This window comes from Orbicella faveolata, unplaced genomic scaffold, assembly GCF_042242905.1.
Source record: "Orbicella faveolata isolate gen_17 unplaced genomic scaffold, um_ofav_v1 contig_1, whole genome shotgun sequence".
Lineage (NCBI taxonomy): Eukaryota > Metazoa > Cnidaria > Anthozoa > Scleractinia > Merulinidae > Orbicella > Orbicella faveolata.
Genome location: NW_028301536.1, coordinates 25,585,951 through 25,613,206, shown reverse-complemented (window position 1 = coordinate 25,613,206; position 27,256 = coordinate 25,585,951). Strand labels below are relative to the sequence as shown.

Here is a 27,256-nt window from a genome sequence, read left to right as displayed (position 1 = left end):
ATTTGCAATCGAGTTCACCACAAGCAGAAGACATATCAATGGAAGATAATGAAACCAATGAGGCACCATTGATAGTCTGAAGTGGGTTTATTTATATTGCACGTATCTGATGGTCGACGAGTGTTTTTTTCGCAAATGCATTGGTCTTTGGCATCCAGTGTAAAATCACAAGCACCACACGAAACTGGCTACGTACAATGTCATTTAAGACAAACAATTAAGGTACTTTAAGGTCCTGTAACGGCTTATGCATATGTTTTTCTACTAATTACAATTAGTTTTCTTTAGAGTGGGTTTTTGAAATGCATAAATAGTATGTGTTTTTGCCCAATATTCAACGTAAGGGGCGATTAGAACGCCGCGGATCGTTATTCATTTAAACTGCAATTATGTCAATAACACCACGAAGGTTAAATTAACTTGTTTGACTTGTAGTTACATTTTATGATGCATCATATTCGAGAAACAACTTGGTATTAATTCTTTTCGTGTTTGTCATAGTGGCTTGAGAAGCACAGCTAGTCATGCCGGCACTGTTGTATGTTGGGCTTCTTCTCAGTCTTCAAATAACCACATTCTTAAGGTAATTAATTTTACACATTTACACATTGGTAAGTTGAATTCAAGCTACTTATATGCAATACTACTCTGCCCAGGTTACCACCTAGACTTGTGTCTCGCTCGTAATCTGATCCTAATTAATTTTATTGACAACTTTAATAACTTCACAACGCTGGCTATAAGCTTTCGAATGTTCAGTACATTGTAAATCTAAGTTGTCTTGTTATGATGAATGCACGACTGAGTACTATAATTATAAATGTCCGACTAATTGCACAGTTGGCCCATAGCATGAGCCCGCTAACTATTAACACACCGCAGTTTATTGTAAATCATTACATCAGTCTCAGTAAAAAAGGACTGGACACTACTTTTGCCGACAACCATTAATTCTGTCACAGATTGGGCAAGTAAAAGATCCCTAACTTAACGAGATCACTACCAATACATAACTAATTGTTAAAGGAGGATGATGGACACCCATAAGGATGCAATGCATAGTTTAACATGTCACTGCAAAAACAAAGCTGTATGTCCCATTATTTGCATAGAAGCCGCAATAATCTGTTTTAGGCTATTCAAAACGGAACCTTTTGTTCTCTATTATAATTGATTAAACAATGCTTGGAGAATTGGTCGTTTGTTATTAAGACTTAAGTTCGTTTTTTTTCTTTACCTTGTGAATTTCTATCGGTGTTTAATACCCCTACCATTTGAAACAAATTGGTTGCCACGGAAATGAAAACTTAAGAAAGGTTTTAAAGTAGTGTAACATTCAGAATTCATTGGTTGAAGCCAGTATACAAACGATAATAGAAGCAAATTAGTAACCGTGTTGTTGCTGCAAATATTATTAGCAAATATATTATTCAAAAGCAATGAGAAAAGAAAATGAAACCAGAGCAGTGACAACACCGAGTTTTTTTCTGGTGACTACCCTTGATACACTATACAATCTGTAGATGTAGGAACCCTCTCACAATAAGTAGATGGCTTTAAATCATAACCCTAAAAACTCTGAAAGAAAAAGAAAATCTTAGCATAAATTGTTTGATATATTTGACTAGTAATGCACATTTATTACATCTTGATTAATTTGGTATGTTAATGTACAACAATGTAGCTTAATAGTATGCGTGAAGAACGGAAAAGGGACCCGTTTTGCATATCGTCATTAAGTTTCTATAGTATACAAGCTACTAATTACGGAATGGTTTTCGCATACTTAGCATAAATACGTATTTTGATTTCAGTGTTGTTTATCTTTGGTGGTATTGAGAAATATGCAATAATATTTATGTTCATGGTTTCACATCATCTCCTCGAGTCCAGTTTTTATATTATCCGCTGTCCACCTCTGTCGACAACACCGTACATTGTACAATAACACAGTATGAGTAAATACATTTTCTGTGTGGACTATTGATTTCTTACAATATATATATTTTTTATTTCAGTCACAGTTTTGTAGTAAGAAATACAACAATGTTGGAACAAAACTCAACTAAAATCGTCACACCATCAACCAACGAAACAGCAGACATTTTGAAGTCTTTTCTTGGCACCCAGTAAGTCTTCATGCATGTAAACAAAGGTTGATTATCTAATTGAAATATGCAGTGCAGTCTTTTGCTTTATCTTTTTTTTTTTCTTTTTTTTTACTATAGAGATTTCTAAAACAAATTTGGCACAGTTTTTCTATTTACCTATTTATTCGCGAAATTCCATTCGTTATTCTAAACTAAATTAAACTAAATTAACTTTGTTAACTAATTAACTTTGGTAACTAATTCTATGCTGTCAGTTTTTAACGGCGCCTCTACGAGATTAAATTACTGTTTCGTTCTCGATCTACAAGTATAAGCCAGCTAAGGGACCAAACATTTCTTTGTTCTAGGCTATTTAATACCATGTGGTAGACAAACTTTCGTGATTTCAAATTAAGCCACTGGCATTAACTGTCAATGTGAAAGGTACTGGTTCTCTTGTTCTGCAGGATTCCTACAAAGGACTCAGCTAAACAGATACGTAATCGTAGTGAAGAGGTAAAGCCAGAAAATACACCGCCATGGTACGTGACTGTTTGTTTCCAGAATCACATTCAAAATTAAGGTTTGGAAACATGATTTAAATAGATGGTGGATTTTCTTTGAATCCAATCTTAATTTGACTGGAATTCACATCCCCGGTGCATGTAGTCATAAAGAGCGTGATTCTTATCAATATATTTAAACTAAAACATATACAGGCGGGCGTATTATTTTTACTCTAGAAAATTATAATTATTTATTATTAGTGCCATAGGAAAAGTCTAGTGCAGATTAAAACAATCAGTAAGCACGCCGTCAAGAAAAGGTTTATTATAATCAAAGACTTAGCTTTAAAGGTAAATTATCAGATAACAATCATTCTAAATTAGCGGGATCCGTAATAAATTGACACCATTCAATTGTCCATTAGCTTTTGATCATTTGCTAGATAAATACTGTCTATATAAATACTGCATGGATGGATAGATGGATGAATGAACGAAGAATGCATGTAACTGACAAACATATATTTGATGGGTCTTTTTTAGGGAATACCATTTGAAATATGAAGAGCTTGTGATCCCAGGAAGAAATGTTTCTGACATTCTTGAAATTGTATTTAAGAACTATGACAAAAGGATTCGTCCATTTTATGGAGGTAAATGCATCGCTTAGGTAGGAAGTATAGCTATCTATGAAGAACTGTTTTGAAGATCTAAGATTTTAATTGCCATGAAATGAAAACGAAATGTCGTTTCAAGAAAGTACGAGTGGGTCATCTTGTTTAAGTTACTTTCTTTCCTTCTCTTTTTCAGTACAAACCCTCCATGTTGACCTAGACATGCTAATTTTGTCATTTGGAGAAATTAGTGAAACAAGCATGGTATGTAATGCCCAGTTTTGTTTCGTTGTGTTTTGTTTAACTGCCAGATTGTTCACTTTGAGACAAACTCTGCATTGCATTATTCGGCGGTCTTTCGAAGGAGTTACATGTACGTTTAGTGCACTAAGCTTATTTGCCTTTATCTATCTCGTTTACTTTACCATGATCTGGGATATATAATATATATATAACGAATTATGTTGAGAGACTACTCAGATCTTGAGAACATATGGACTTTAATACATATAATTCAGACATGATGATCAGATGCGAATGCAGCCAATACATATAATTTATTTCGGCGACCTAAACAAAGGGCGTGTTTAAAACACGAAATGGCGAAATGACGAAATTTCGAAATGGCGAAATGGCGAAATGGTACTTAAGATAAGAGCCAAAGTTATAAGACCTTATAAGCTATAAGCTGGGTAGATGATCTGGTCGCCCGACCACTAATGTTCCCTCTGGAGATAAAATTTGAACTGAGGTAGTTTGGTACTTGGCCTGTCATAGATTTAAAGGCCAAGATGGCGTCTCTTAGATAAAGGCGCATGGGTATCCATCTCAGGTTTTTCAGGGCTAGTGTTACTTGATCAAACTTCCTTGTCCCGGAAACTATGCGGGCAGCGAAATTCTGCACTCCTTGTAGTTTGCGTATATTGCTAGCAGAAGTATTCGACCAGACGGACGAACAATAATACAACTTGCTAAACGCGAGAGAATTAATTATTGTAACAAGTATGTCTTTCCTAAATACATGTTTAACTCAACTTATTCATTTTGAGACAAACTCTGCATTGCATTATATTCGGTGGTCTTTCGAAGGAGTTACGATTAAGATCGGTTCGTCTTTACATTTTCAGGATTTTGAAGTGGATTTGTACCTTGGACAGTTTTGGCAAGACCCTCGATTAGCCTTCGGTATTAACAGAACAATTATCCTCGGAGGAATGGCTTGTGAAAAATTTTGGTTGCCGGATACGTTTTTCGTCAATTCTATTGATACGAGGATACACAGGATGGTTTTTGCAAACAAGAAAATTTGGATCAACCTGATAAACGGGACAATGATGTTGAGTGCAAGGTGATTTCGACTGTAAATATTAAATTGTTTGCATTTTGATAAAATACTGCAAAGTATTTGATATAATTATCATGTGTATCAGATACTTCTTTTTTCCAAAATACTTATTCTGATTTTAGTGTGACACTCAAGCAAACACTACAATCAAACTATAGGCATATTTTTTAAAAAGCTTGGTATTTCAGGTGTCCTTGTGATAAACTAACAATCTGTATGTTTAACTTAGAATACTGATTATTTTGTGTTATCATGTCATAACAGGCTTGTGACAAAAAACTCATGCAAGTTGAACCTCAGAAACTTTCCGCTGGATGAGCAAACTTGTCATCTGGCTTTTGAAAGTTGTAAGTACAACCCTCCAAATTTTTGCAGTTTTTCAATTTTCAAAATATCAGCCCAGTCTATTTTTTTTAAATAACTTTATAGAACCTCTGTAGGCAATTAACTGAAGAGTAAATGTGTTGTTATCAAAGAAAGAGGTTCATAAATGTAGCATTGAAGGAGCAATTGATAACCCATTACAGGTACATCCGCTGCTACGTTCATTGGCGCCCGGCTTAGACAGAAACAGAATAATACGGGAAATATAATAATAATAATAGTAATAATAATAATAATAATAATAATAATAATAATAATAATAATAATAGGCTAGGCTCTCGGATTGAACTCGGCACCATAAGTTAAAAGCGGCAAGACTTTAAGGACTTATAATAATAATAATAATAATAATAATAATAATAATAATAATAATAATAAATCTATTTACAGCAAGATAAAAAGTTACGAAGTCGATCTGAGTGAGATTTTACAAAATTTCCGCTTGAGTGAGAACCACAGAATATCAGCTATTTACAATTATATAAAAATAATACGATTGTACAATAAATTCATACTGTCTCATTACGGCACAGAACATAGCCACGAGGCCCATCTGCCAAAAGTGTCTTACACTCATAGTTATATATAAACTTTTGGAATGTTTGAATGGGGGAAAGCTCTCTAAGTTTTTCTTGCAGTGTATTCCATATTTTCGGACCTAAATACCTAAGGGAATGTTTCTCATAGGTAACAGAGTTGAACCTAGGTAGAGTAAATTCAGTTCTTCGTAGATTGTAAGGAGAGCACTCAACTGTAAATAAACCGCAGAAATTTTGCGGGCACAGGTTTCTACTCCATTCGTTAAATGAGTACCGCCTCTTAGCTAACTCGTTGCCAGTTTAATGGTTGTTCTCCGTTCTCTGACGTGGTGAATAAACCAGTGAAGAGCTTAACATCCTTGTCTTTCATTGTTTTTTCCACGTGAACATTTTAGTTTCATACGAGGAAAAAGACTTGAAGTACACATGGCGATCCGAGGTGGAGAGTTCGATTTTTATTTATGACAAGGAGATGGCACAGTTTGACATTGTGAGTGCCAAGAGATATCTGAAACACAAAGTCTACCATTCTGGTAAGGTGAATCAGTTCCTCATAATTAACGCTAGGTAGATGTAAGAAGTTTGTTTTATTAATATATATTGTAAGACTGGCATGCGAACTGTGAAAGTAACGATCGTATACATAAGAGGCCTTAAGGTCTGTTTCACATTACAACTTAGCAGGAGTCAATTGGTACGTAAGTAGCATGCACTTCATAAATTGCAATGCAATGTTTCGCGCATTTGCGCCGCTTAAATTAACTGGGTTCTCTGGCTGCCCTGAGTTAATCTAATGGTCTAGTGCTCTTAAATTGTAAACAAATGCGACGCATAAGCTGCTAGAACCCCCGCTAAATAAGCTAATACGTAAATGCAATATATGTCTTCATCATATGGCCAGCTCTGTGAGCGGGCAAGATGAATCAAATTCTGCGCTGTGATTGGCTACCCGAGCGGGCAAGATGGAGCTCTCTTGCCCGCTCGGGACTACCCGAAGTGTCCCGCAAGAAAAACTTCTCCGAAAGTCATATAATAAATCCTTTATTGACCAAGCTTGTTTGGTCAAGATGGCTGGATATTGGCCTCCTTCTTCCTTTGCGTTTTTATGGACCTCGACTCCGTCTCGGTCCATAAACAGGCAAAAAAAAAAAAAAAAAGAACTTGGCCAATATCCAGCCATCTTGACCTCACACTTGGTCAGTAACCCATATATATAGCCTAGTTCGAACCAACAGCCTTACTTTCCACGCGGATGGAGTCTCTTGTTGAAAACCTCGGCAGCTACGCTGAGCTTGAAATTCTTACCAATCCTGTTTCTTTATTTTAACCATGCATAGTAATAGATTAGCTGTCTTGTTGCATCTTTTAGCCTCCAAAAAACAAAAATAACTTTTCTTTGCTTTTGCAGAAATGTTCTCCGGTTTAACAGCCACAATGATATTTCGTCGACGATCCATGTACTACATCTTCCAAATGTACATACCGTGTGTGTGCATCGTAGCGCTCTCTTGGGTCAGTTTTTGGATAAATCACGAGGCCGTACCTGCCCGTGTGGCACTAAGCATAACCACAGTGTTGACCATCAGTTACATGCGGGGCAGTGTGAATGCAGGGATGCCACGAGTCTCTTACCTGAAGTCCATCGACTATTTCCTTCTTGGGGGGTTTGTGTTTATCTTTATGACGCTGTTGGAATACGTTCTTGTCCTCAAGCAATCACGAAAACTACACATATTCGATCATGGAAAGAAAAATGACTACGAGTTCACCGAAAATGGCGAGGATTTGGTAAGGAAGAGTATGATGATTACAGCCCATAGACCGGTTATAAATGTTGCAAACTATCTATTTTATCGGATTAGAAGGCACCTAATAGCAGCTGTTTTCCATTATGTCTTACTTCTCTTCCCTCGCATCATTATGTTCCTGCCATGTAATGTTGTCTTGATTACAGTAGTGACAAAAGATCAAAATAAGGCAGTTTTTGCGTTTTGTCGCGATTTTGCCTTTATGTCGTTAAGTTACTTTTCTATGAACCAGGCTTGTTGTGTTCTTGCTCTTGGTTCTTGAAATTACTTGCCTGATCGAGAAAAACTTGTTTGAGTTCAAAGGCTATAGAACACGAGGAGCAAATTGATCAATTATCCAGAGTATATCTATATCAAGTATGATTCCTTCCTTACTTTCCGTTACTGCTATTTATTTTAATTTTAGGATCGAAAACCACTTATTGTAACGGTGGCATTTGATGGCAAAAGCTACAAGTTTAAAAATACTTTCGAGGACATGGAAAATGGAACCAACTCGCCTTACCCAAAGAAGAAAAGTTCCGTCCACGAACGGAAACGAAGACAAAGCCTGGCATCACGTTTGAAACCTTTGTTTGCAAAACGAGGAGTTAAACATAACGGAGGGCTGATGCAGATTGTGAAACGAAAATTCAAGTCTGAGAAAGGAGTCCACTATTTAGATCAATACTCAAGAATTTTGTTTCCACTGGGATACGGTGCTTTCTTGACTGCCTATTTCGTCATCTATATGGTACACTAGTCTAAACGATTGAGCAAAATATTGCGGATAGGAAGAAGGAGAGAAAAAAAGTATGTGGCATTGCCGTTGTAACGCTATGTGATAAAAACGTGCTGAACGTTGCTTCGAATAACGATTCCAAACGATCAAAATGGTGCAAATAATCAGAACTTCAGTCGAGCATAAGAAGAACCGAGTCTTTGACAGCGGGCATAAACTTTGCCATAATGGATTCGAGTTGCTGTTGAGAGAATGAAGACAAAGGAGCTATATTTGTTAAAGCATGTCCTAACAATCATATGCTTGGTATTAACTGAATACTTATGGCATGGCGAGCTATATTGTGATATATGACGAGAATGGCAAGATAAGAGGACTTATCTGCCTTAATCAAATGATCGGCCATCATTAAACCATCAAAGGAAAAAAATCAGCAGTTGTTAACATATCTGAGCCACATGTACACGGAACGCGATTACAGAGTGATGATACAAAGTGTTATTGTCAAATTTTTACCACGTGTTTTTATGGCTAGTTTCCATTAGCGCATAAGAATAAACAATTTACTTAGGTTTAGTTATGTGCGGTTAAGTGAAGCCTTTTGTTAAGAAAATGTCCTAACACTGAAAATGCGCTACTAACATCAGCTTACAGCGTTCGGTACATACGCTGCTTATAATAACGTACTAGTGAAAACAAGCATTTTGTTTATTTTTATGTGTTTTAACTACTTGCGTTTGTTGTCCATGAAGAACCTCAGCAAATGTCATTATGTACGTAGCAAACATAATCATCATATCATGTTTAATATCAGTGCCCCGAGTCTGTTGGCTTGGAAACTTAAGGAAACGTCCAAATGAAAGTAAATAGCAACACTTGAATGAAGTTAGAAAAGTCAGTAACATAAATATTAACGACTCGATGTTCTGTGAAGAGAGCCGTTTCTATTTATGACAATATGCCAACTGTAATGTGATAGAAATATAGTTAAAGTGCACCTGTAGGCGATCTACAAAGAAAATAGGAAATTGTATATTATAGTCAGAGAAACCTTCATGAGTCTAATAAACTGGATAAAAAAATGCAACACACAAACAGAAAACAAAAAACAAACAAACAAAAAAGACTTTTACTGTCATTCTCCAGAATATATTCTATTTACTTTTAAAACTTAACGATTTTGATATAAATATTTAGCCGAATACATCTTACGCAGTTTAGAATAGATAAAATATTACTTAAAAAGTACATTTTAATTTTACTTTAAAGTGCCCCAAGTAAATCGTAATAGGAGAAATAAACAGTTAAAAAGTACATACTGTGCTGACTAGTATTTCTCTTCGAAGATAAATCACACTTAAAAGTGATAATACTGTAAATCACGAGCGCTCGTTCTTAGTGGAAACAAATCAAATCTAGCAATAATGATTTCAAAGGCATCTGAGTCAAAGCTGTTTCAAGATACATGCATCTAAGAAGTTTGCAATTTCAGCCCATTCTTCGGCAATCAACAAATGATTCATGTTTAAGGGAAATAGCAGGGATAGGAACTCGATTAAAAATATCCCTCAGTTTTCCCAAACAAGAAGTTAGCATCAACTCAACTAGTCTTAAACATATATTTTTCCTTTGGGAGTGATGTGTGTGGGCTCACGACTAAGATGCGTGAGTCCCCTCTGAAACTTCGTACTGTTTCATTGTTATTGTCCCAATTTTTTTCTATAATTTTGACCACATTAGCTGTTTTGACTGATTTGTATTGAAGAGTGATTATTCTTCAACTAGGAAAACCATTGCGGCATGTGTCAGGAACTCACGCAGCGTTCGTGTGACTGTTTTACATTATTCGACCACCAGCTAACTTAAACAAGAAATTGGTTATGCGAGAAGGGGTTTCATCAGTGTGATGGACAGCCTGTTTGAATGAGTCACGTGGTGCTACAAAAACCCCATAATGTTTTATTTTGAGGGCAACTCTCATTTCAGTGATATGAACGCATTCTCGTGAAGTAGTGCTAACAAGAAAGGGAATCTTCACATTTACGTAATTTTGGGTGTATTTTATGATATACAAAGTAGTCATTTCGAGCGAAACAATAAACACTGAAAGTCCACCTTCCATCATTAACATTCAGAAAGCCTTGATATAACCGCGTTTAAAAATTGATGCTCACCTGCGAGGCGCACTTTGACTCGGAAAAAGTAATTGTATGATTGGAAGATTTTTTTCAAATTTTCAATTTTTTTTTTGCACGTTGAGAACTTTGACCAGATTTATAATCATCGTCGGAACTTAAACTTAACCTTTGCTGAATACATCAATATCAGTCAACTTACTTTGAAGAAATTATTTTGCTATTATTTTTTTGTACCACTGTAAAGATGAGGTAGCGTTCTTAGTAAGAAGACAAATGATAACCCGCTGTGGCATCCTGTGTTTTCGTTAGGTGAAACCTTATGAAAAAAATTATAATTTGTAACGTGATTCGAGCTGCCGAACAATTATGATGGTACTTCTACGGGGGAAGGATAGAAAAAATGGTGCAAAATGATAGATACAAAGTGCTGACTTGCTAAAGGCCTTTCGTTCTCTTAATGACAGGTAAATGTTTTCCACTAAAGTCATTTCTTTATTATAATTTTATCATTTGTGGGCACTTCGCTTAGTTACGTAGTTTGCATGAATTCGCGGTTGACCAGTTTGCTCAGTTCACTTGACGTAGAGATCATCATGTGAATAAGTATCATATTTGAGGAAAAAAGAGTCATATCGTAAGAAAGAAAGTATAACATAGAGCAAGATGAATTGTACTGTAACTCTGTTTTATTTTGAGAACAACTTGCACTTGTCATAGCTGCGAAATACGCGCCACAAGTTTCGTTTTAATGATATTTGATTTATGCACACATCTCTCTTACTTTTTAACAATCTCAAAGAAAAAAGGATCCAAGGTAATTATCAGTTAGAAAGCCAAGAAGCGATTTCGTGTCCAAGCGCCATCCTTGATACCTATTGTTGTTGATCAACTAGGATTCCCTTAAACTTAACCGAAAAGAAAGTTAATCAAGACATTTTGCTTGTGAAAAAAAAAAGGAAAAACCCGAAACGTTGTGTTAAATAACTAAATTAAAGATGAATAGCGGATTTCTTGTTGAGAAAATACATTCCGAATGGAAACACGCTCGAATACAACTTAACTCCAACAGCAGGAGGCAAGGCCATAATATGTTATAACATAAAGTAGTTTTATTTGTTTAGAACGTTTTTGACATTACCTCCTACGTTCAAAACTGCAGCAGCTAGTTTTTTAGTGCAGCGAAAGATTAATCAAAGTTTCAAAAATACATTTATATCGAGATATACAGGAATGCCGCACAAACAATCAGAAATGAAGAAAGTTAACCGTCGTGTTATATTTCAAGGTACAATGAAATTTTTATGCTTCAATATTTGTTTTGTTTAAAGGCTAGGTCAAGGTAAGGGTCTCGATGGTTTAGAAATACAAATAATATGCTGTTGTATTAGTTGTTAATAACAGTTTTTACTCGACCAGATTACACCTCACATGAAAATGATCAGTGTATGGAAGCGTGATCGACCTTTGCCTTGACTGATGTATCAATGATAAATATCTTTAATACCAATCGTACCTTTTTGGTACACTTCGAGGGCATCTCAGGCAAGTTTGGCTGGGCATGGTTCGTATTTTGGCTAGACGTTAGGTAGTGGAGGTAAAATACTCATGGCGAGACCAAAAGAGCCTGTCATACCGCCGAAACGTACCAATGAAAGTCACCATCACGTATTTATCCAAATTCAGTCAAAATTCAGTAGGTATTTTTCCAGCTAAGCTAATCTGTACATAATGTACTTGACAGATACTTGACACCTGCTCCCACAAAGGCACATTTTTGAGAATGTATTATCTTACCTTAAAATAACCACCCCGACAATTTTAAATTATCATACCAGTTAAGGCTTTAATACCCGGGTTGATTCGCCACTGCAGCAAATAAAATTAGCTGGCCTTGGGTAAAAGATACATCAAAATATCTAAAACCAAAAAGGGATTGCAGAAGTAATAATAACACTTTTTGTATATTCTATTAATATGCGGTTTATTATGCTTTTGTGTTTATCTTTTTTTGTACGTTAGCACGGATATCTCCAAGTATTGCAGTGTTTTGATTTTCTGTGGTACTGAACTCAACAACAAGCAAGGAAATTAAATTGTACACTTTTAGCAGCCTCAACTTATTTGTAATAAGTGGCATAACAACAAATGTAAATTATTATTCACAATCCAACTCTGTAGTTTTATTAGTTGTTAACCGTAAAATAACGTTAGCAAGGCTAGGATTAAGTAAATCAAGTTGAAAGAAAATATTACAATCTTTATTTTAAGTTGAAGATATATATCTATAGAGGAAGTTAATATCTAACAACGTTTTTCTCTAGGTTAGGGTGACATAATGACACAGGGAAATTCAAAGTTGGTCGCTCTTACTTTTCTCTTCGCTGAATGTTTTGCTTCAAACCTATTGTGAGTATGTTAAAAGTACCAAATGTTCATTGAAATGCAACTAAAGTCGTAAGTAGACACAAACTGAACTTAACGCAAGTTCGATTTGGGAAAAATGTGATTCGTGAATTATACATTATCGCATAAATCGAATTTGACTCGGTGCTCTGCTACTTTCAATTTGTTTAAGCTCGTTTAACCAAGGCACTGTTATCAAAACAGGACGGACTGAGATAGTGTATTGAAGATGTTTTAGCCCATAAACGTAACAGAGAGCAAAATGCCATTGTTGGACTTGGTTGGAGCTAGTCTCGGCATTGTTTATCCTGTTTTTTTAAACGAACTCAGCCCATTCACGGTTTACTTTAAGCCCTAATAACAACAAAAAAATTAAGAAATACCTTCTCTCTTTTCTTAGCAAGAGTTACAAGCCTGCTCTGGTACGGAATAGTTCACTTATACAGCCAGGAAGGAACATGTCTAAACTATTGAACACAATAATGACAAACTACGACAGGAACATTAGGCCATTCTATGGAGGTAAGAGGGAGTGTATGTCAGCAAGTACATATAAAGTTAATGTTAGCAATTTTTAGATCGTAATACACTATTAGCGCTAGCCCCTCTGTGAGAACACCATTACGCTCCTTACCATTTTTTTCCTAATTTCGCGGCTTTCTATTCGTTTTTTATTTAAAACGGTTTTCTAAACTAGAGAGGATGGCCACGAACACGGCTAGCGATTGAAGTTTAAGTTTGAGGACTGTACACTTAAACATAGCTTCACTGTTTTTGTGCCTTCCTCTTAGTGCGAGCTGTTGATGTCAAAGTGGACATTCTTATCTTGTCATTTGGTGAAATACAAGAGGCAGATATGGTGAGTTGGTTGATATAAACATTTAGGTAACAAGCTAAACATCCGTAGCTTAACATATTATACTCCACGAGGACATGTACAACTAAAGCCGCCGGAGGAATTTGAAAACGGGGGTTTCACTCTGAAAACTTATCAAACGTTTTCCGTCCACACCACGCCGGAGGAATTTATCAAACGCAACAATCACCAGTCATTCTGAATTTGTGGTTAAGGAAAACTCGGTCAGAGAAATCACATGATGATCATCATGCCATCGCTTTCGAAAAGCTTTGTTTTCAATTTTTTTTTTCTGTTTACCCCAAAACGGAAAGCCGGCGTTTTCAAATTCCTCCGGTTTGAAGAGCGTTTTCGAAAAGCTCTGTTTTCGTGTCGAATTAGTGTGGACGGTAGTCCTAACCGTAGAAATAAAGCTACGTTTTCAAATTTCTCAGGTGAAGTAGTTGGCAAAAAGAATAAGTAGTGGGCTCTCTTCTTTACTTCCCATTTCTCTAGCGGCTTTGTAGCTCTTGCTCCGGCCCCTGATCGTCACTACGCGGAAACGATTTTTCAAAATCTATATATATTGCAAACCTCACATTTTGAGCCGCTATAAGTTCGAGCTCGGTTGAAAGACAACGGGAGAATACAATTACGAAGTACAATAGGAGCTTTTCATGTCATGTTTCTTAAAATTTCAGTCAGTCGTATATATTGAAAATGTAAGCTATCAACAATTAAAAGCAAGTCATGTCATTGAAAACAAACAAACAAACAAACAAAACAACAAACAGAGAGATAATTGAACAAAGACTGAAATTAAACGGGTACTTTTTTGTTTTCTTGTATTTTAGGAGTTCAGTTTGGATCTGTATCTTGGTTTGTTTTGGCAGGATCCAAGGCTTGCCTTGGGTCTTAACAAAACTCTTACTCTTGGAGGGGACTATGCAGATAAATTCTGGCTTCCTGATACATTTTTTGTTAATTCAGTTCAGACAAGTGTCCATGAGACGATTCTTCCAAACAAGAAAGTTTGGGTAAATTTAAATGGTGGACACATGATGCTAAGTGCGCGGTAAGATCCGTGAATTCTGTTGCTTTTGTTTTGTTTCATTTTATTCTATTATTTTTTCCATATTGCGTTTGCAGTTGCACTATATCTACTGAAACATTCTCTCCCTCTCAGTCAGTTGTATTCAGGATCTGCTTCGCGTATATTTTCCGCTATCATTACCTCTGCTGTCGTGACCAGTCAGTAAAGGAACACTACACATAGTAGTTTTATTTAATTTTTTAACATAATATATGGTAACATCGTTAGCAATTTACACGCTAACATCATTCAAAAAACGCTTTCCAGTCACAAGGTTTTGCATCAAGCAGTTGGCCCTCTTAATATAATAATGAGAATTGCCGTAAGGGAAACGAATCCAGTTATAACACCAAACTGGACACACCACCTCAGAACCATGCTATAAGTTTTTTCCGTACATAACTCAACACCGTACATCTTATTAATGAGTACTCTGAAAAGGGTTTAAGAAAAAAAGGCAAATTCGTTTTTCAAGTTTGAAAGTATTTGAACGAAACATCTGTTTTCCCATGGCAATATTTATTGTTAAAAGTGTTATTGTATTACCCCAGGATGAAATCTACAGCCTCTTGTAAAATGAACTTACGGAACTATCCAATGGATGATCAGATTTGTCACTTAGCTTTGGAAAGTTGTGAGTACTGAGTTCGAGCTTACAAACTACAAAATAAACTGAAGGGGATTTTTGCATCATGATTTTAAAATATGTCGCCACTCTAAAACTTCCAGGAGGCTGAGAAGTGGCTTTTGTGGCAGACTGGGATCGATATATGAGATATTTCGACGGTATTAACCTGGCTGTACACGAGTAAACTGCAATTGGCAGCCATCAGTCAGCTGTGAGCAAAACCATTTTAGACATCACTGGTGCGAAATCTGGTTCTCGATCAGTCTCTCTGAAGTATCTGAGATGACATATTTTGAATTTTAGGTTGTAGATGAAGATATAAGTTCGTCCTATTTCCCTTATTTGATTTTTGGTATATATATATATTTTTTGAATCTAAGGTAAAATTACTACAACGTACGTAGAAAGGGAAATTACATTCATTATTGAATCGTCATATCTTGCCTCGTTCTGTCTTCTCTTACTGAGCACAAACTCTCCCTAGTCTCCTACGACAAAGACGATCTACAATATACTTGGAAGAAAAACGTCGGCACAGAAATTTACATATACGACAAGGAAATGGCTCAGTTCACTGTCTTCAATGCGACCAGGAAACTCAAGCATCCATTGTACCACTCAGGTGAAAATATTATAAACAACACTTGATCTTACTCATACATTGCCAGTTTCGTTAGCGTTTCTATTCTTTTAAAGAAAAGAACATCAATGAAACTAGTAATTGTATGTCAAGAAGTGCAACAGCGCATATGAAGTGCTTTGTTCACGTCCAAAACACGCACGTAAAAATGAGTAATTTGGCCACTATCAACTTAAGGTTAGTGTTGGAGCAATGAAAAACAAGCGTTCGTCTTTATTCTACTTACCATTCTTTGTGCTAATGCTTAGTACGCTGGACAAAACTGTTCTGGATCGACGTTTTGCTAAAAAATATTAAAACAAGCAAAGCGATGCAGATAATTTTTTGATTGTCTCCAACCTTATTAAATTCCACACATGGAAAACTATTTTCATATAGATCACGCAAGGAAAGCTTGCGTTAAAACGTGTCTAATTTTGCGGAATGAATCACAAAAGTACGGAAAATTGCGCGATTTCGAAGATAAAAATTGTTATGGTTTACATCGACATAGTAGTGTTAGACCAGTGTTGTTATGCGAAGAACATCGATGCGTGTTTGTGGATCTTTTCGTGAATACGACGAGATGGCATGAGGAAGGAGCGATAATCCATTTAAACAGCACTATAATCCTGTGATACATCAGCGGTTTAGAGAATTAAAGATTCACGTTGTGATGCAATTGCTGAAGGACCACAAAGCAAACTAAACGAAGTTATTTCAAGCTGTTTATGCAAGAACGTCCGAGAAAATGCAAGCCTTCGGTAGATGTGCCAAGAAACAGGTCTGTAAACTTTCCTAAAAGCACAAATAGCAGTGCCTGATGTTCTTGGCTGACAACGCTTTGACACAGCAGTATTTTGTGCAAGTGTGGCTTGTACGAAGCGCGATAAAAGGCAGTCATCTTCAAAACAGGCGCAAGACCGATCTAGTGGCAAGAACACTTTTAAGACTTCAGAGTTATAACATCATATTGTATTTCAGTGACCAAATAAGTTGACAAAAAAATCCACCGACACATAAAAAGTTTCTTCGCAAAACAGCTCTCCAAATGTGACTCATTTTTCTCAGAAATCACGTAGTTTTGAATACTTTTGTGACTCAGTTACCAAATTTGGACCAGGTGTAACGCAAGCCTTTCTTGCGTGATCCATATAAAAATAAGTTTCCATGTGTGGAATTTAGTAAAGTTTAAGACAATCACAAAATTATTTGTGTCACTATGTCTACTTTAATTTTTTGCTGTAAAACGTCGATCCAGAACAGTTTGAACATACTTATAACTTGACACCCATTGTTGGAGAAACACTCCCTAAGAGCGTAAAACAGTGTGATTTAGCGCACATGGTATAGGTAGACTCGATTCACTTAACTAGCTTAAGGTTTCTTGTATCTTTAGAATCATTTTCCGGTCTAACAGTCACCATACACTTCCAACGTCGTACAATGTACTACATCTTCCAGATGTACATACCCTGCGTATGTATCGTGGCTCTCTCTTGGGTCAGCTTCTGGATTGATCCAGAGGCGATTCCAGCACGTGTCGGCCTCAGCATCACCACAGTACTGACTATCAGTTACATGTTGGGTTCCGTGAACTCCAACCTTCCACGCGTGTCCTACCTCAAGGCTATCGACTACTTTTTACTGATGTCTTTTGGATTCATATTCTTTACTCTGGTAGAGTACGTGTTTGTCCTAAGGTATTCTAGAAGGATGAAGTATGTCGGGAGTTTTGTTCCTGGAGACAGAGCCCATACTGCTTTGGCCAAAGAAGACTGGGTAAGAATACTGGCTTGGGATGTAATCAGATCGAAAATAACGGATATGTTGAGGCGGTATCATTTGCAAACGTTTTATAGGTTTTCTTTTATCCCAAACCAGCTAACTTGTACGCCCGGGTGTTGATGCAATCGTGCGCACAATAGACCATAGTCGTGTTCCTGGTATTGGACTGGAACTGGCTTGCAACTGAGGCTAATGCGGGGAATCTTTTCATTTGCAAATGATATTCATCTCATTTTAATGATATTCCCCCGCATGAGCCTCCATTGCAAGTTAGTTCCAGTCCAATAACGAGAATAAGAATATGGTCTATTACTTTTAGGATCCCGTACATTATCTCAGAACAACTCATTATACTAATAAAATAGAACTAAAATAGAACTTGACTCTGGCGCCATGAAGGAAACAAGAAGTTGTTTTATTGGCTTACAGGCATTTTACTTAGACAGTTACGCTTACTACTGAAAATGTAACATTGTGTTAATGTTTTTTTTTTCTCCTTCTTTCTTTTACTTTCGTACTTCAGGTCGACAACTGTCATAGAATGGAGATACGAATTTGCATGGGAGGCAAATCATACATTTTTACCGATTCCCTGGATAACGCTCTGGGTACTTTGAAGGGTAATAAAAACGGTAAAATCTACAAACACAATGGACCAAAGAGACCCATCAAGACTTGCAATCACTCAAAGCCCATCTTAAGGAAATATAAATATGGCGATCGAAAGTCAGTTATGGAGAAAATAAAGAAAACTTTTCATTACACTGTAGACGGAAACAAAATTGACAGATACTCAAGGTTTCTTTTCCCCTTTTGCTATTCGCTGTTTTTGACGATATATTTCGTAGGATTTACATTTGGTAGTCAGGCTGTACAGAATCTTTCTGAAGGAGAAATTTATTTATAATAATGCTAATAACATTAAAATATTACTAGTCTATTTTCAATTGTGACTTTCCTCTCTTTTGCAATGAAGCTATTAACATTACATCGTGTTTGGAATATTTCCATATCAGTGAATTTTCCAGTTCATTTGATAGATACGAACAAAGGAGAACACACAAACTAACAAACCTGTAAGTTTTACAAAGTACCTAAATCAACTCATATCACAAAGAACGAATTCAGGCATACGCAACCCCAAAGAGAAAGTAAAAGAAGACAACGCTGTTGTATTAAATGCGCTGCTATTTAATTATGACATATTATAGCACACTTTGAAAGCAAAGCAAAGCTGAGAGTATAAACTGAAAATATTTACATTGTCATAGATATCGCTTCAATGCCTTCTCGCAAATTAAGTTGTTGTTTGCCAAAGGGCACAATAAACAGCTTCATTGGTAATCATAAAACATAAGAGGTTTTTTGCATACATTTCTAACATTCAAAACATAGCACGTGTAAGTCAGCCAAATAAAATAATTATAACATGGATGCCTCTTGGAAATTTAATGTACAAGAAAATCCTTACATGAGATCACTAAGGTGTAAAATATGTATTACTCGACTCACAAAAACAAGTCCCAGCTTACACAATACAGTCCAGGGGGTCGTTATTCCCTTTACCACCCCCCCCCCCCGACGACTAGGAAATTGGTATGTGCCCTTCCACAGGGTGTCCTCTCGACACAAAACCTCAAGCAATGTCCAACAATTGCGAAAAGCGCCCAGAGACAAAGTCAAAACTTAAACCTAGCTAAGTGAAGACGTCACAAGAAGACACCCTCCCCCTCCCCCCTCCTGCTTTTGACACCTAGCTACCAGTAAACAACCAGTAGATAAATGAAAGGACGACCACCTGGAAAATAGCACTGGCAGATGATTTAAGAACTGCAGCAACTCTCTCACATATCCCTGGCTGTGTTTACAAGCTTCTTTTACCTACTAACTGATAAAAGGAGAACTGCGAAACTCGATGAAAACACAAATTATTTTTTACGGGTACGGCGCCGATTGCTGTTTTTATCTGTCTATCAACCGCTCAAGAGGGGATAAAGATTATTAGAAGAATTAATGTTTTGGTGCTTGCCTTTTTCAAGAAAAGTGAAGTACGGCACTAGCCAGTGACCCCTTGCGCCTATACTCTACCTATAGTATTTTGTAATAATCTCGTCGCACTTTGTAATACCCCACACACTTTGTTCAGCAGCACTTTGTAATAACGCTTGTCTTCTGTTGGCTTTTTAATTTGTGGCATTTTGTGAGTAACGAGACAAATAAAAGCGATCTTACTTATCCCGTGAAATACAGCTGTAGGGGAATTATTCATGCAACTACTTCGCGTTAATTCCTATTTCCCCTATTAGTGTTTTATTTTCTTCTTCCCTTTTTGACATTGTATAGCCTTAGGTACTAGGCACTCTTACACACCGACCAGTGGTTTCTGTTTCAAGTGTTTGGTACTGAAGAATACTAAGAATCACTATAGTCATTCCATTCTTGTACCAACTCCTGCTACCGCTGTACTTTGTTATGATTGAAGTACTTAGAATTAAACCTCCCACAACTTGTAATAACGGTTGTCGCATTTTGTATTGATGTAGCTGCTGCACTGTGTGATAACACTCCTTTTCCGCTGCAGCTTGCAATGACAGTCGCACTTTGACAAACCTGACATAACAGTGGCGGATCTAGGGGAGGAGCCCCCCTTATTTTGGGTGAAAGAAGAAGAAATGACAGAAGGAAGAAAAGCCGGCAGCGCAAGTAAAACAAAATCGGGCCCCCCTCTTAGCTCAAGGTCTGGATCCGCCACTACATAATGTGTAATGAAATAGGTGTCTCACTTTGTAATACTGACAAACTCTTAAACTTTGTAATAACCGACATCACTCTTTGTATCGGTGACTGACAAAGTGCGGCAACTTTTGTTCTTTTTTTTTATTTCAAAGAACGGCATTGCGGCACATTCAAAGTGAGAGGATTGTTATCACACAGTTGGTCAGTAATTATATTGGAAAGTGGGAAAATGTTATATTTCAAAATGCGATTAGTTTTACAAAGTGTGGCCATAAAATGAACTAAAGCCTCCATTTTCGAGTCTCATAGTTTGACCTGCTAAAGAATTCAAACGTCACGTGACCGCCACTGTGGTTTAAAGATAAATTTGTATGTTTACTGAAGTGTCGGAAGCAAAGAGCTGGGAGAAAAATAGATCCACTGTTAATCTTTTCTTTAGTTTACGCAGAAATCTGTCCAGAGTAAAGATATACTTTCTGCTTTGTGAACTTTTCCATACTTTTCTTTCCTTGATCGACAGGCGAAGTCAATCCAGGAACCGAAGATCGATAGCTATCAATAGTAATAATTTATCGTAATAATCAGAAATGGGTGGCTTCTTTTCTATAATATAATCGGCTTCATTTTATGGAAATGATGACTGTGCAAATAGCTGGTTTTCACATGACGTCACCAAAATTCGAACTACAAAACTATTGATCTTCCTGAGGTTTTACTTTAATGATGTATAAGAGCAGCTGAAAACTAATGTTCATACAAATTTTCGCTCCGAATGGGTTTTTGGTTTTGTGATACACTACGCTTGAATTTCTAAGCTTTTGCGTGCGCGGTATTTACATGACGGCCTAGAGAGCTGTCATGATGGTTTAAAAAGTGACTTATTTCGGGGAACTTGGCTATCTGAACACTTCATGTCTTAGAAAAAGTATTATTTTAATGTTTTAGAGTTTCTCGAGGGATAAATTCACGCTTTTGTAGCAAAACTCAGTGACAGATGTTTCTGTTGGTTTCCGGCCGCCATGTTGGTGCCCATACGGATGGGCACCAGCATGGCGTCTCCATACAAATCTCTATAAATTTGGGTAAAAAATTTCTCCGCATATCTCGCATAAGAAAAATTGCTGCGACCAGAATTTTGGCGAGATTCTTTGCATATTTACTTTCTTTCATTTCCCAGATTCTGGACTTCATCTATTGAGCGGTTTGATTTTTATTTTGATTTATTTTGAATTGCGTGACACTGAAAACCAGCAATAGGCCATAAAATCGTCATACTACTACTCTAAATCGAACCGTTAGAATTTGAATGGAAAAAACCACAACATTTACTAAAAAAAAGCGAACCTTAAATGTCTCGCCAAATAGTGATAAAGCTAGTATCAAGCGCAATTGCAAAAGATTACCAAGGGCAGAGCCGTGTGGCAAGATTGTTAATCAAATTGAGCGTTAGTACATGAGAATCGATATCCGTAAGGATTATAATTATATCAAACGATTGTTATTCACAATGTAGCGTCAATGTTTGGCTATTTCTAAATTCAACCTAAACATATTTATAAGATACGTCTGCGCTGACTTTTTTGTCATTCAGAACTTACAACCTTTTCAGCTTTTTGTCTTAATTCACGCCTTAGACTAAAACATTAAGAGGCTGTCTCTGTAAGAACCCACCACTGATTTTACTTCGAAAATTCGATTTTTCTCACAAGCTGGGATTTCAAAGCCCTTACCTAATCAATCACTAAAATGAGTTTTATTTCATCAAAAATTCCAATAGAAGTTTTCTAGGATTGATTGAAGTTCGGTCCGCTCGACACAAGTTTCATGCCCGCCGAAACTGGAAAAATAGCACATATTGCCGGCGCTCTAAAAAAAATAATATTCGCTCAAAAGTCCCAATTCTTTTTTTCAACTATAGATATATCATAACAGTTTGTTTAGCCATGTTGCAATTATAATTCAATGTTGTTCCTTCAACGGCTAAAAGAAGATTTCCTACCTGTTAAATCGAGTTTTGAACCAAACGCGAAAATAGCTCTACTTTGAAGGCACGTTTTAAAAATGTGGCACCTGTTTGAAACTGCTGAACTACATGAATAGAAAGTATAAATGTCCCTTAATTTAAAACAATAATAAAATTTGTCTGCCCACTAGGTTTTCAAAACTAACGACCGCTTAAAGTTCAGGAAATTTTGAAAATATTCCAGTGAGTAACTAACACACTCGCCTTCGTAAAGTACTCAGACAAATTCCCGTAAATCTCTTACCTGGCTTCAAGATTAAAGTTTTGGTCCTTTGTAGCGATCCTTGAAACCTAGGTAGCATTTAAACTGCCAGCTTTTCCTTCCAACTGTAGGTTTGTATATAAAGTAGATTTATACGTTCCTCATCTGTGTCGAGCGTGACCGTCACATACTTCGATGTTCTTAGTATTACTGACCATTGTTTCCCTCGAAGCCGGTTTAATCTCTTGAAAAACCTCTTACTCACGGGAAGATTGGGAACTAAATCACTTGTTGTAAACACAAAATGGCCGTTGCATTTATCAATCCTTCCTTGGTTTCCCGTATCACCGTTTACTGTTCATACATGTATGTGTGCCGAGAGTTGTCCAAAGGAGTGCTTCTACAAACCTTTCAAGAGGTTTGTCATGAGATTAAACCGGCTTCGAGGGAAACAATGGTCAGAAATACTAAGAACATCGAAGTATGTGACGGTCACGCTCGACACAGATGAGGAACGTATAAATCTACTTTATATACAAACCTACAGTTGGAAGGAAAAGCTGGCAGTTTAAATGCTACCTAGGTTTCAAGGATCGCTACAAAGGACCAAAACTTTAATCTTGAAGCCAGGTAAGAGATTTACGGGAATTTGTCTGAGTACTTTACGAAGGCGAGTGTGTTAGTTACTCACTGGAATATTTTCAAAATTTCCTGAACTTTAAGCGGTCGTTAGTTTTGAAAACCTAGTGGGCAGACAAATTTTATTATTGTTTTAAATTAAGGGACATTTATACTTTCTATTCATGTAGTTCAGCAGTTTCAAACAGGTGCCACATTTTTAAAACGTTCCTTCAAAGTAGAGCTATTTTCGCGTTTGGTTCAAAACTCGATTTAACAGGTAGGAAATCTTCTTTTAGCCGTTGAAGGAACAACATTGAATTATAATTGCAACATGGCTAAACAAACTGTTATGATATATCTATAGTTGAAAAAAGGAATTGGGACTTTTGAGCGAATATTATTTTTTTTAGAGCGCCGGCAATATGTGCTATTTTTCCAGTTTCGGCGGGCATGAAACTTGTGTCGAGCGGACCGAACTTCAATCAATCCTAGAAAACTTCAACTGGAATTTTCAATGAAATAAAACTCATTTTAGTGATTGATTAGGTAAGGGCTTCGAAATCCCAGCCTATGAGAAAAATCGAATTTTCGAAGTAAAATCAGTGGTGGGTTCTTACAGAGACAGCCTCTTAATATCTACTTAACATAAATAGAAATAACATTCAAAATGAAATCTTCCGTTACGATGTGCCTTCGTATTGTAGCTCGAGGAGGACGGTGACACTTCTACACGGCGCTTCGTACTGTTTGGACGCGTATCGACACATGCTCATTATTTAGCCTTCGTCCCGTCTGCTGTCTGAAAAGCATCGCAAAGAACTTGCGCCTGAAGTTGACGTTTAAGACCGCATATACAACAGGATTGCAGGCGCTGTTTGCAAACATCAGCCACTGAACTAACAGGACTAATGAGGTGATAGCTTGGGTGTATTGCGACTGACTGAAGTCAAGGTACATGTAAACAATATGGTATGGTAACCAGCAGAAGCCGAACAACACCACGACAATAGTCAGCATTCGGACCGTCTTCCCCTGAACTCGGGTGGTTACTGAAATGAGACATAAGTTTTTGAACACTTTCAAATTTGCTGTCATTTTGGCTCACCAGTTCGGGTAAGTCCTTGTGGCAAAGGAGCTGTGACGTACATTAAGGAGGGTGTGTCTTAAGACTGCACGTAAACAAGAATTGGCGATAAATTTATTCAAATGTTGGAAAACATCTGGAAAAAGTGCCAGAAAGATGCGTTGCAACGCCAGGACAACAAGACTTGTGATCGCTATTTTCCTTAATTTTCCTTTTTTTGCCAAGACAATACACGGTGACGTTTCAACGCGTTGTAAGTAGTGTGAATCACAATTAAACTAAAGGAAAAAAGAAAAAAGAAAAAGAGAAAAGAAAAACGACGTTTCAACGTGTTTCACAGGTAAGATGTGAACATGAAGCAGAGGAGGTTTTGGAACGTAGATCGATCGATCATCCAGTATAAATACAAATATCAAATTGATAGCGAAAGACATATTATCTCCCAGTCGTTCTATCATCCCCGCCGCTCTTTACAAAAAAAAAAAAAAAATACATGCATGGTATATCATTTTTGCCTCATATGAATGATGAGCAGCTAGTAGGCCTCTACTTGTTTCAACAAAAGTTGAAATACGTTTCCACTTTTAGCAATAGTTCCATTGCATATCCAAGAATGCTTTTCCACTCCTATAATTAAATTGAAGAAGACTTAATTGATCTTAGTTAAGAGGACGTCGGCGAGGACTGTTGTGGTGCTCTTTTTGTTTTGGTATTTCTTTTTCTTTGGTATTCTTTGTGTTTTGATATTATCTTTTGTATTTTTTTGGTTTGTTTTCGTTTCCATTTTGTTTTAATATTCTCTCTTTTGGGTATTTTTTTCTTTGGTATTGTTTTTTTTTGTGCATTTTGTTATTTTCCGATTGTGCTGTTCTTTATCTCTTTTTCTAGCAGTAGTGGTTGGAAAATAAACTTAACTGTTACATTGAACATGTATTTCTTAAACAAAGGAAGCCTTTGATGTCACTGAAAACACAAACACATGCTGGATTCCGCAATTTGTTTAGTTTAAGAATAATATAAAACAACAAACATTTATACACACCTCGTCGAATTGGCGGCAGGTTCTTCAAGAAGCGACTAATCTGTACATAAAGGACACAGATAAGCAGCAAGGGAAAGAAGTACATCAGCAAGAACAACAGTGTTGTGTAAGCTTGCCTTATTTTCTGATTTGGCCATTCTTCGACGCAGATCGCGAATTCTTCCTCTCTTTGTTTCCACATTGTGATCTTACTGAACACCGCCATCGGAAGAGGGATGAAAATGGAGGACGCCCAAATGACTAAAGCGGCTTGGTAAGCTTCTCTGACCTTAGGCTTCCGCTTCGTGTACCGAACAATTTGCCAGTATCGTTCTACAGCGATGGCTACCAGAGTTCCAGCCGAAGCAGATAACGTCAAGCCTTGCAGGAATGGAATGAGCTTGCAAAGAAAACCGCCAAATGGCCAGTACGTCAGATGACCGTAAACAGCAACGGTGGGAATGTTGATGAGAGAAACAGTGAAATCTGCCACTGCTAGGTTGGCTATGAGAATGTTGCTCACTGTAATCATGCCTGGTTTACGACTGGCAAAGATAACCATGAAGTTACCAAACACTCCGCTCAGGCAGACGAAGCTGTATGCTGCGACGCGGAACCATTTGTAGAAGGGTTTTTCAATCATTACCGGTTCACTTGGCGCCGCCGTTGGCGCGATTTCTGCTGAGTTGTTTGTGTTGTTCGTCACATTGTTTAAGATGGAAAACATCGAGTCCATGTTGAAAAACCTTCGAATTCACATATTTTGGGAACAAAACCTTCGAGGTGAGTGAAAATAAAAATTATGTTACGTAGTCCGCGAGATTTTCAGCCAATGTTTAGATAAGCATAGAAAAACTTTATTATTGGAACTATCTTATTTAGTCTTTCTACTTGAGCTGTTTCCCGTAAACGTGACAGTAGGAGGCAGAATTCCCCTAAGTTAAACCTTCTTCCGACTTTGTTTTCCTTTTAATCAAAGCCTTTTCAAAGTGGGCATCTTTATTTCCTTTTTTGGCATTCAAAAGATGACAATCTCCTTTACATGATACTTTAATCACTGGTCAAGATCATAAGAAAATTTACATAAAGCTGAGAGCCTTCAGTATTTTTAACCGCCGAACTGGCTATGTCGCGAGATTTCGACATCTGGACCATCGCTCCCCTTTGACATACAATCAACTCGAAAGGATAGCGTTGTAAAAGCGGTCATAAAATTAAATGAACCAACTTATTCATCTGGTCTTATAAAAAGCCGTTTACTCATTTCGATAGTTTGTCGTTATCCTTCTTTTAAAGTTTTTTTTTATTATTATTTATGAAGATTTGGTTGTCAATTTAACCAATCCACGAAAATACGTGACTTTCACTGACATAGTTTGCCGCACAAGGAAATTAATAGAAGAAACCCATCAATATTATTGAAAAATATAGTTAGCGTTTGATGTCTCAAATAGTTTGCTGTCTTCAGGCTAAATTGCGGTTTGATTTGCTTTTGAATAAGATAGATGACTCCATCTGTATTTATTTTCTTGTTTATATATTCCCCCACTTCCTCTTCAAATTCAACAATTTGAAAAATTAGAGAATGAAGAAATGGAAATGGGCAAGATATATTTAGAAAGATTAAAGGCTAACGAGAAGATTGCTGGGATATCTTATTATCTGTTTATGTCAGGGGGAAGGCTCGGCGTTTTTGCTTGGGAGAAGGTGTCAGTATGCAGAGAGACCCTACTTCCGTATTGTTATCTTATAAATACAAAAAGGAATAATTACAATATGTAATAAATTATTTGTGTCTTTTAACTACTGTAATTCAATCAGGCGAAGCAGTTTAGAAGCGTCCTTAAAAAGTTGTTTCAAATTCTTATCAGGTCACTAATTTATTTATCACTTTAAGCGAACAATTTTTCATAGATGCATTACAAAACCAGCCGCGACAAATCAATCCTTGGACCAAAAGTGTGAAGATTTGATTTCGGCTTTGAACGTCTACCTGGGATATCACGCGAACGGAAAAAAGGTCCGCATTTGCAGGAAACCGTTAAAAACACAGTACGA

The 27,256-nt window shown here is 36.9% G+C and overlaps 3 protein-coding genes across 3 annotated transcripts; 2 read left to right on the top strand and 1 right to left on the bottom strand.

Annotated features, from left to right (window-relative positions):
* Positions 1-435: 435 nt before the first annotated feature.
* Positions 436-9,321, top strand: LOC149118531 (gamma-aminobutyric acid receptor subunit beta-3-like). Its single transcript, XM_089297398.1, has 10 exons — positions 436-583; positions 2,019-2,129; positions 2,558-2,632; positions 3,140-3,249; positions 3,407-3,474; positions 4,338-4,558; positions 4,820-4,902; positions 5,874-6,011; positions 6,887-7,266; positions 7,693-9,321. Exons 1-10 carry the CDS (start codon positions 525-527, stop codon positions 8,026-8,028), a joined length of 1,581 nt encoding a protein of 526 aa, XP_089153524.1. The 5' UTR covers positions 436-524; the 3' UTR covers positions 8,029-9,321.
* Positions 9,322-12,471: 3,150 nt separating this feature from the next.
* Positions 12,472-19,068, top strand: LOC110043586 (gamma-aminobutyric acid receptor subunit rho-2-like). Its single transcript, XM_089297394.1, has 8 exons — positions 12,472-12,551; positions 12,949-13,070; positions 13,340-13,407; positions 14,238-14,458; positions 15,028-15,110; positions 15,589-15,726; positions 17,123-17,505; positions 18,035-19,068. The coding sequence occupies exons 1-8, from the start codon at positions 12,481-12,483 to the stop codon at positions 18,416-18,418; spliced, it is 1,470 nt and encodes a 489-aa protein (XP_089153520.1). The 5' UTR covers positions 12,472-12,480; the 3' UTR covers positions 18,419-19,068.
* Positions 19,069-23,397: 4,329 nt separating this feature from the next.
* LOC110043746 (neuropeptide FF receptor 1-like) lies at positions 23,398-26,033 on the bottom strand. Its single transcript, XM_020749244.2, has 2 exons — positions 25,220-26,033; positions 23,398-24,142 (listed from the first exon to the last, which is right to left on the bottom strand). The coding sequence occupies exons 1-2, from the start codon at positions 25,932-25,934 to the stop codon at positions 23,820-23,822; spliced, it is 1,038 nt and encodes a 345-aa protein (XP_020604903.1). The 5' UTR covers positions 25,935-26,033; the 3' UTR covers positions 23,398-23,819.
* Between the last annotated feature and the right edge of the window lie 1,223 nt (positions 26,034-27,256).

What these genes read in the sequence shown, in the direction of transcription:
- LOC149118531 (XM_089297398.1), top strand. Translation starts at nt 525, where the DNA reads ATGCCGGCACTGTTGTATGTTGGGCTTCTTCTCAGTCTTCAAATAACC. An exon ending in CAAATAACCACATTCTTAAG is followed by an intron (nt 584 to 2,018) that starts GTAATTAATTTT and finishes TTTTTATTTCAG; the next exon opens with TCACAGTTTTGTAGTAAGAA. An exon ending in AAGTCTTTTCTTGGCACCCA is followed by an intron (nt 2,130 to 2,557) that starts GTAAGTCTTCAT and finishes CTTGTTCTGCAG; the next exon opens with GATTCCTACAAAGGACTCAG.
- LOC110043746 (XM_020749244.2), bottom strand. Translation starts at nt 25,934, where the DNA reads ATGGACTCGATGTTTTCCATCTTAAACAATGTGACGAACAACACAAAC. An exon ending in CCTGCCGCCAATTCGACGAG is followed by an intron (nt 24,143 to 25,219) that starts GTGTGTATAAAT and finishes GTCTCATTTCAG; the next exon opens with TAACCACCCGAGTTCAGGGG.
- LOC110043586 (XM_089297394.1), top strand. Translation starts at nt 12,481, where the DNA reads ATGACACAGGGAAATTCAAAGTTGGTCGCTCTTACTTTTCTCTTCGCT. An exon ending in TGTTTTGCTTCAAACCTATT is followed by an intron (nt 12,552 to 12,948) that starts GTGAGTATGTTA and finishes CTCTTTTCTTAG; the next exon opens with CAAGAGTTACAAGCCTGCTC. An exon ending in CTTTGGCCAAAGAAGACTGG is followed by an intron (nt 17,506 to 18,034) that starts GTAAGAATACTG and finishes TTCGTACTTCAG; the next exon opens with GTCGACAACTGTCATAGAAT.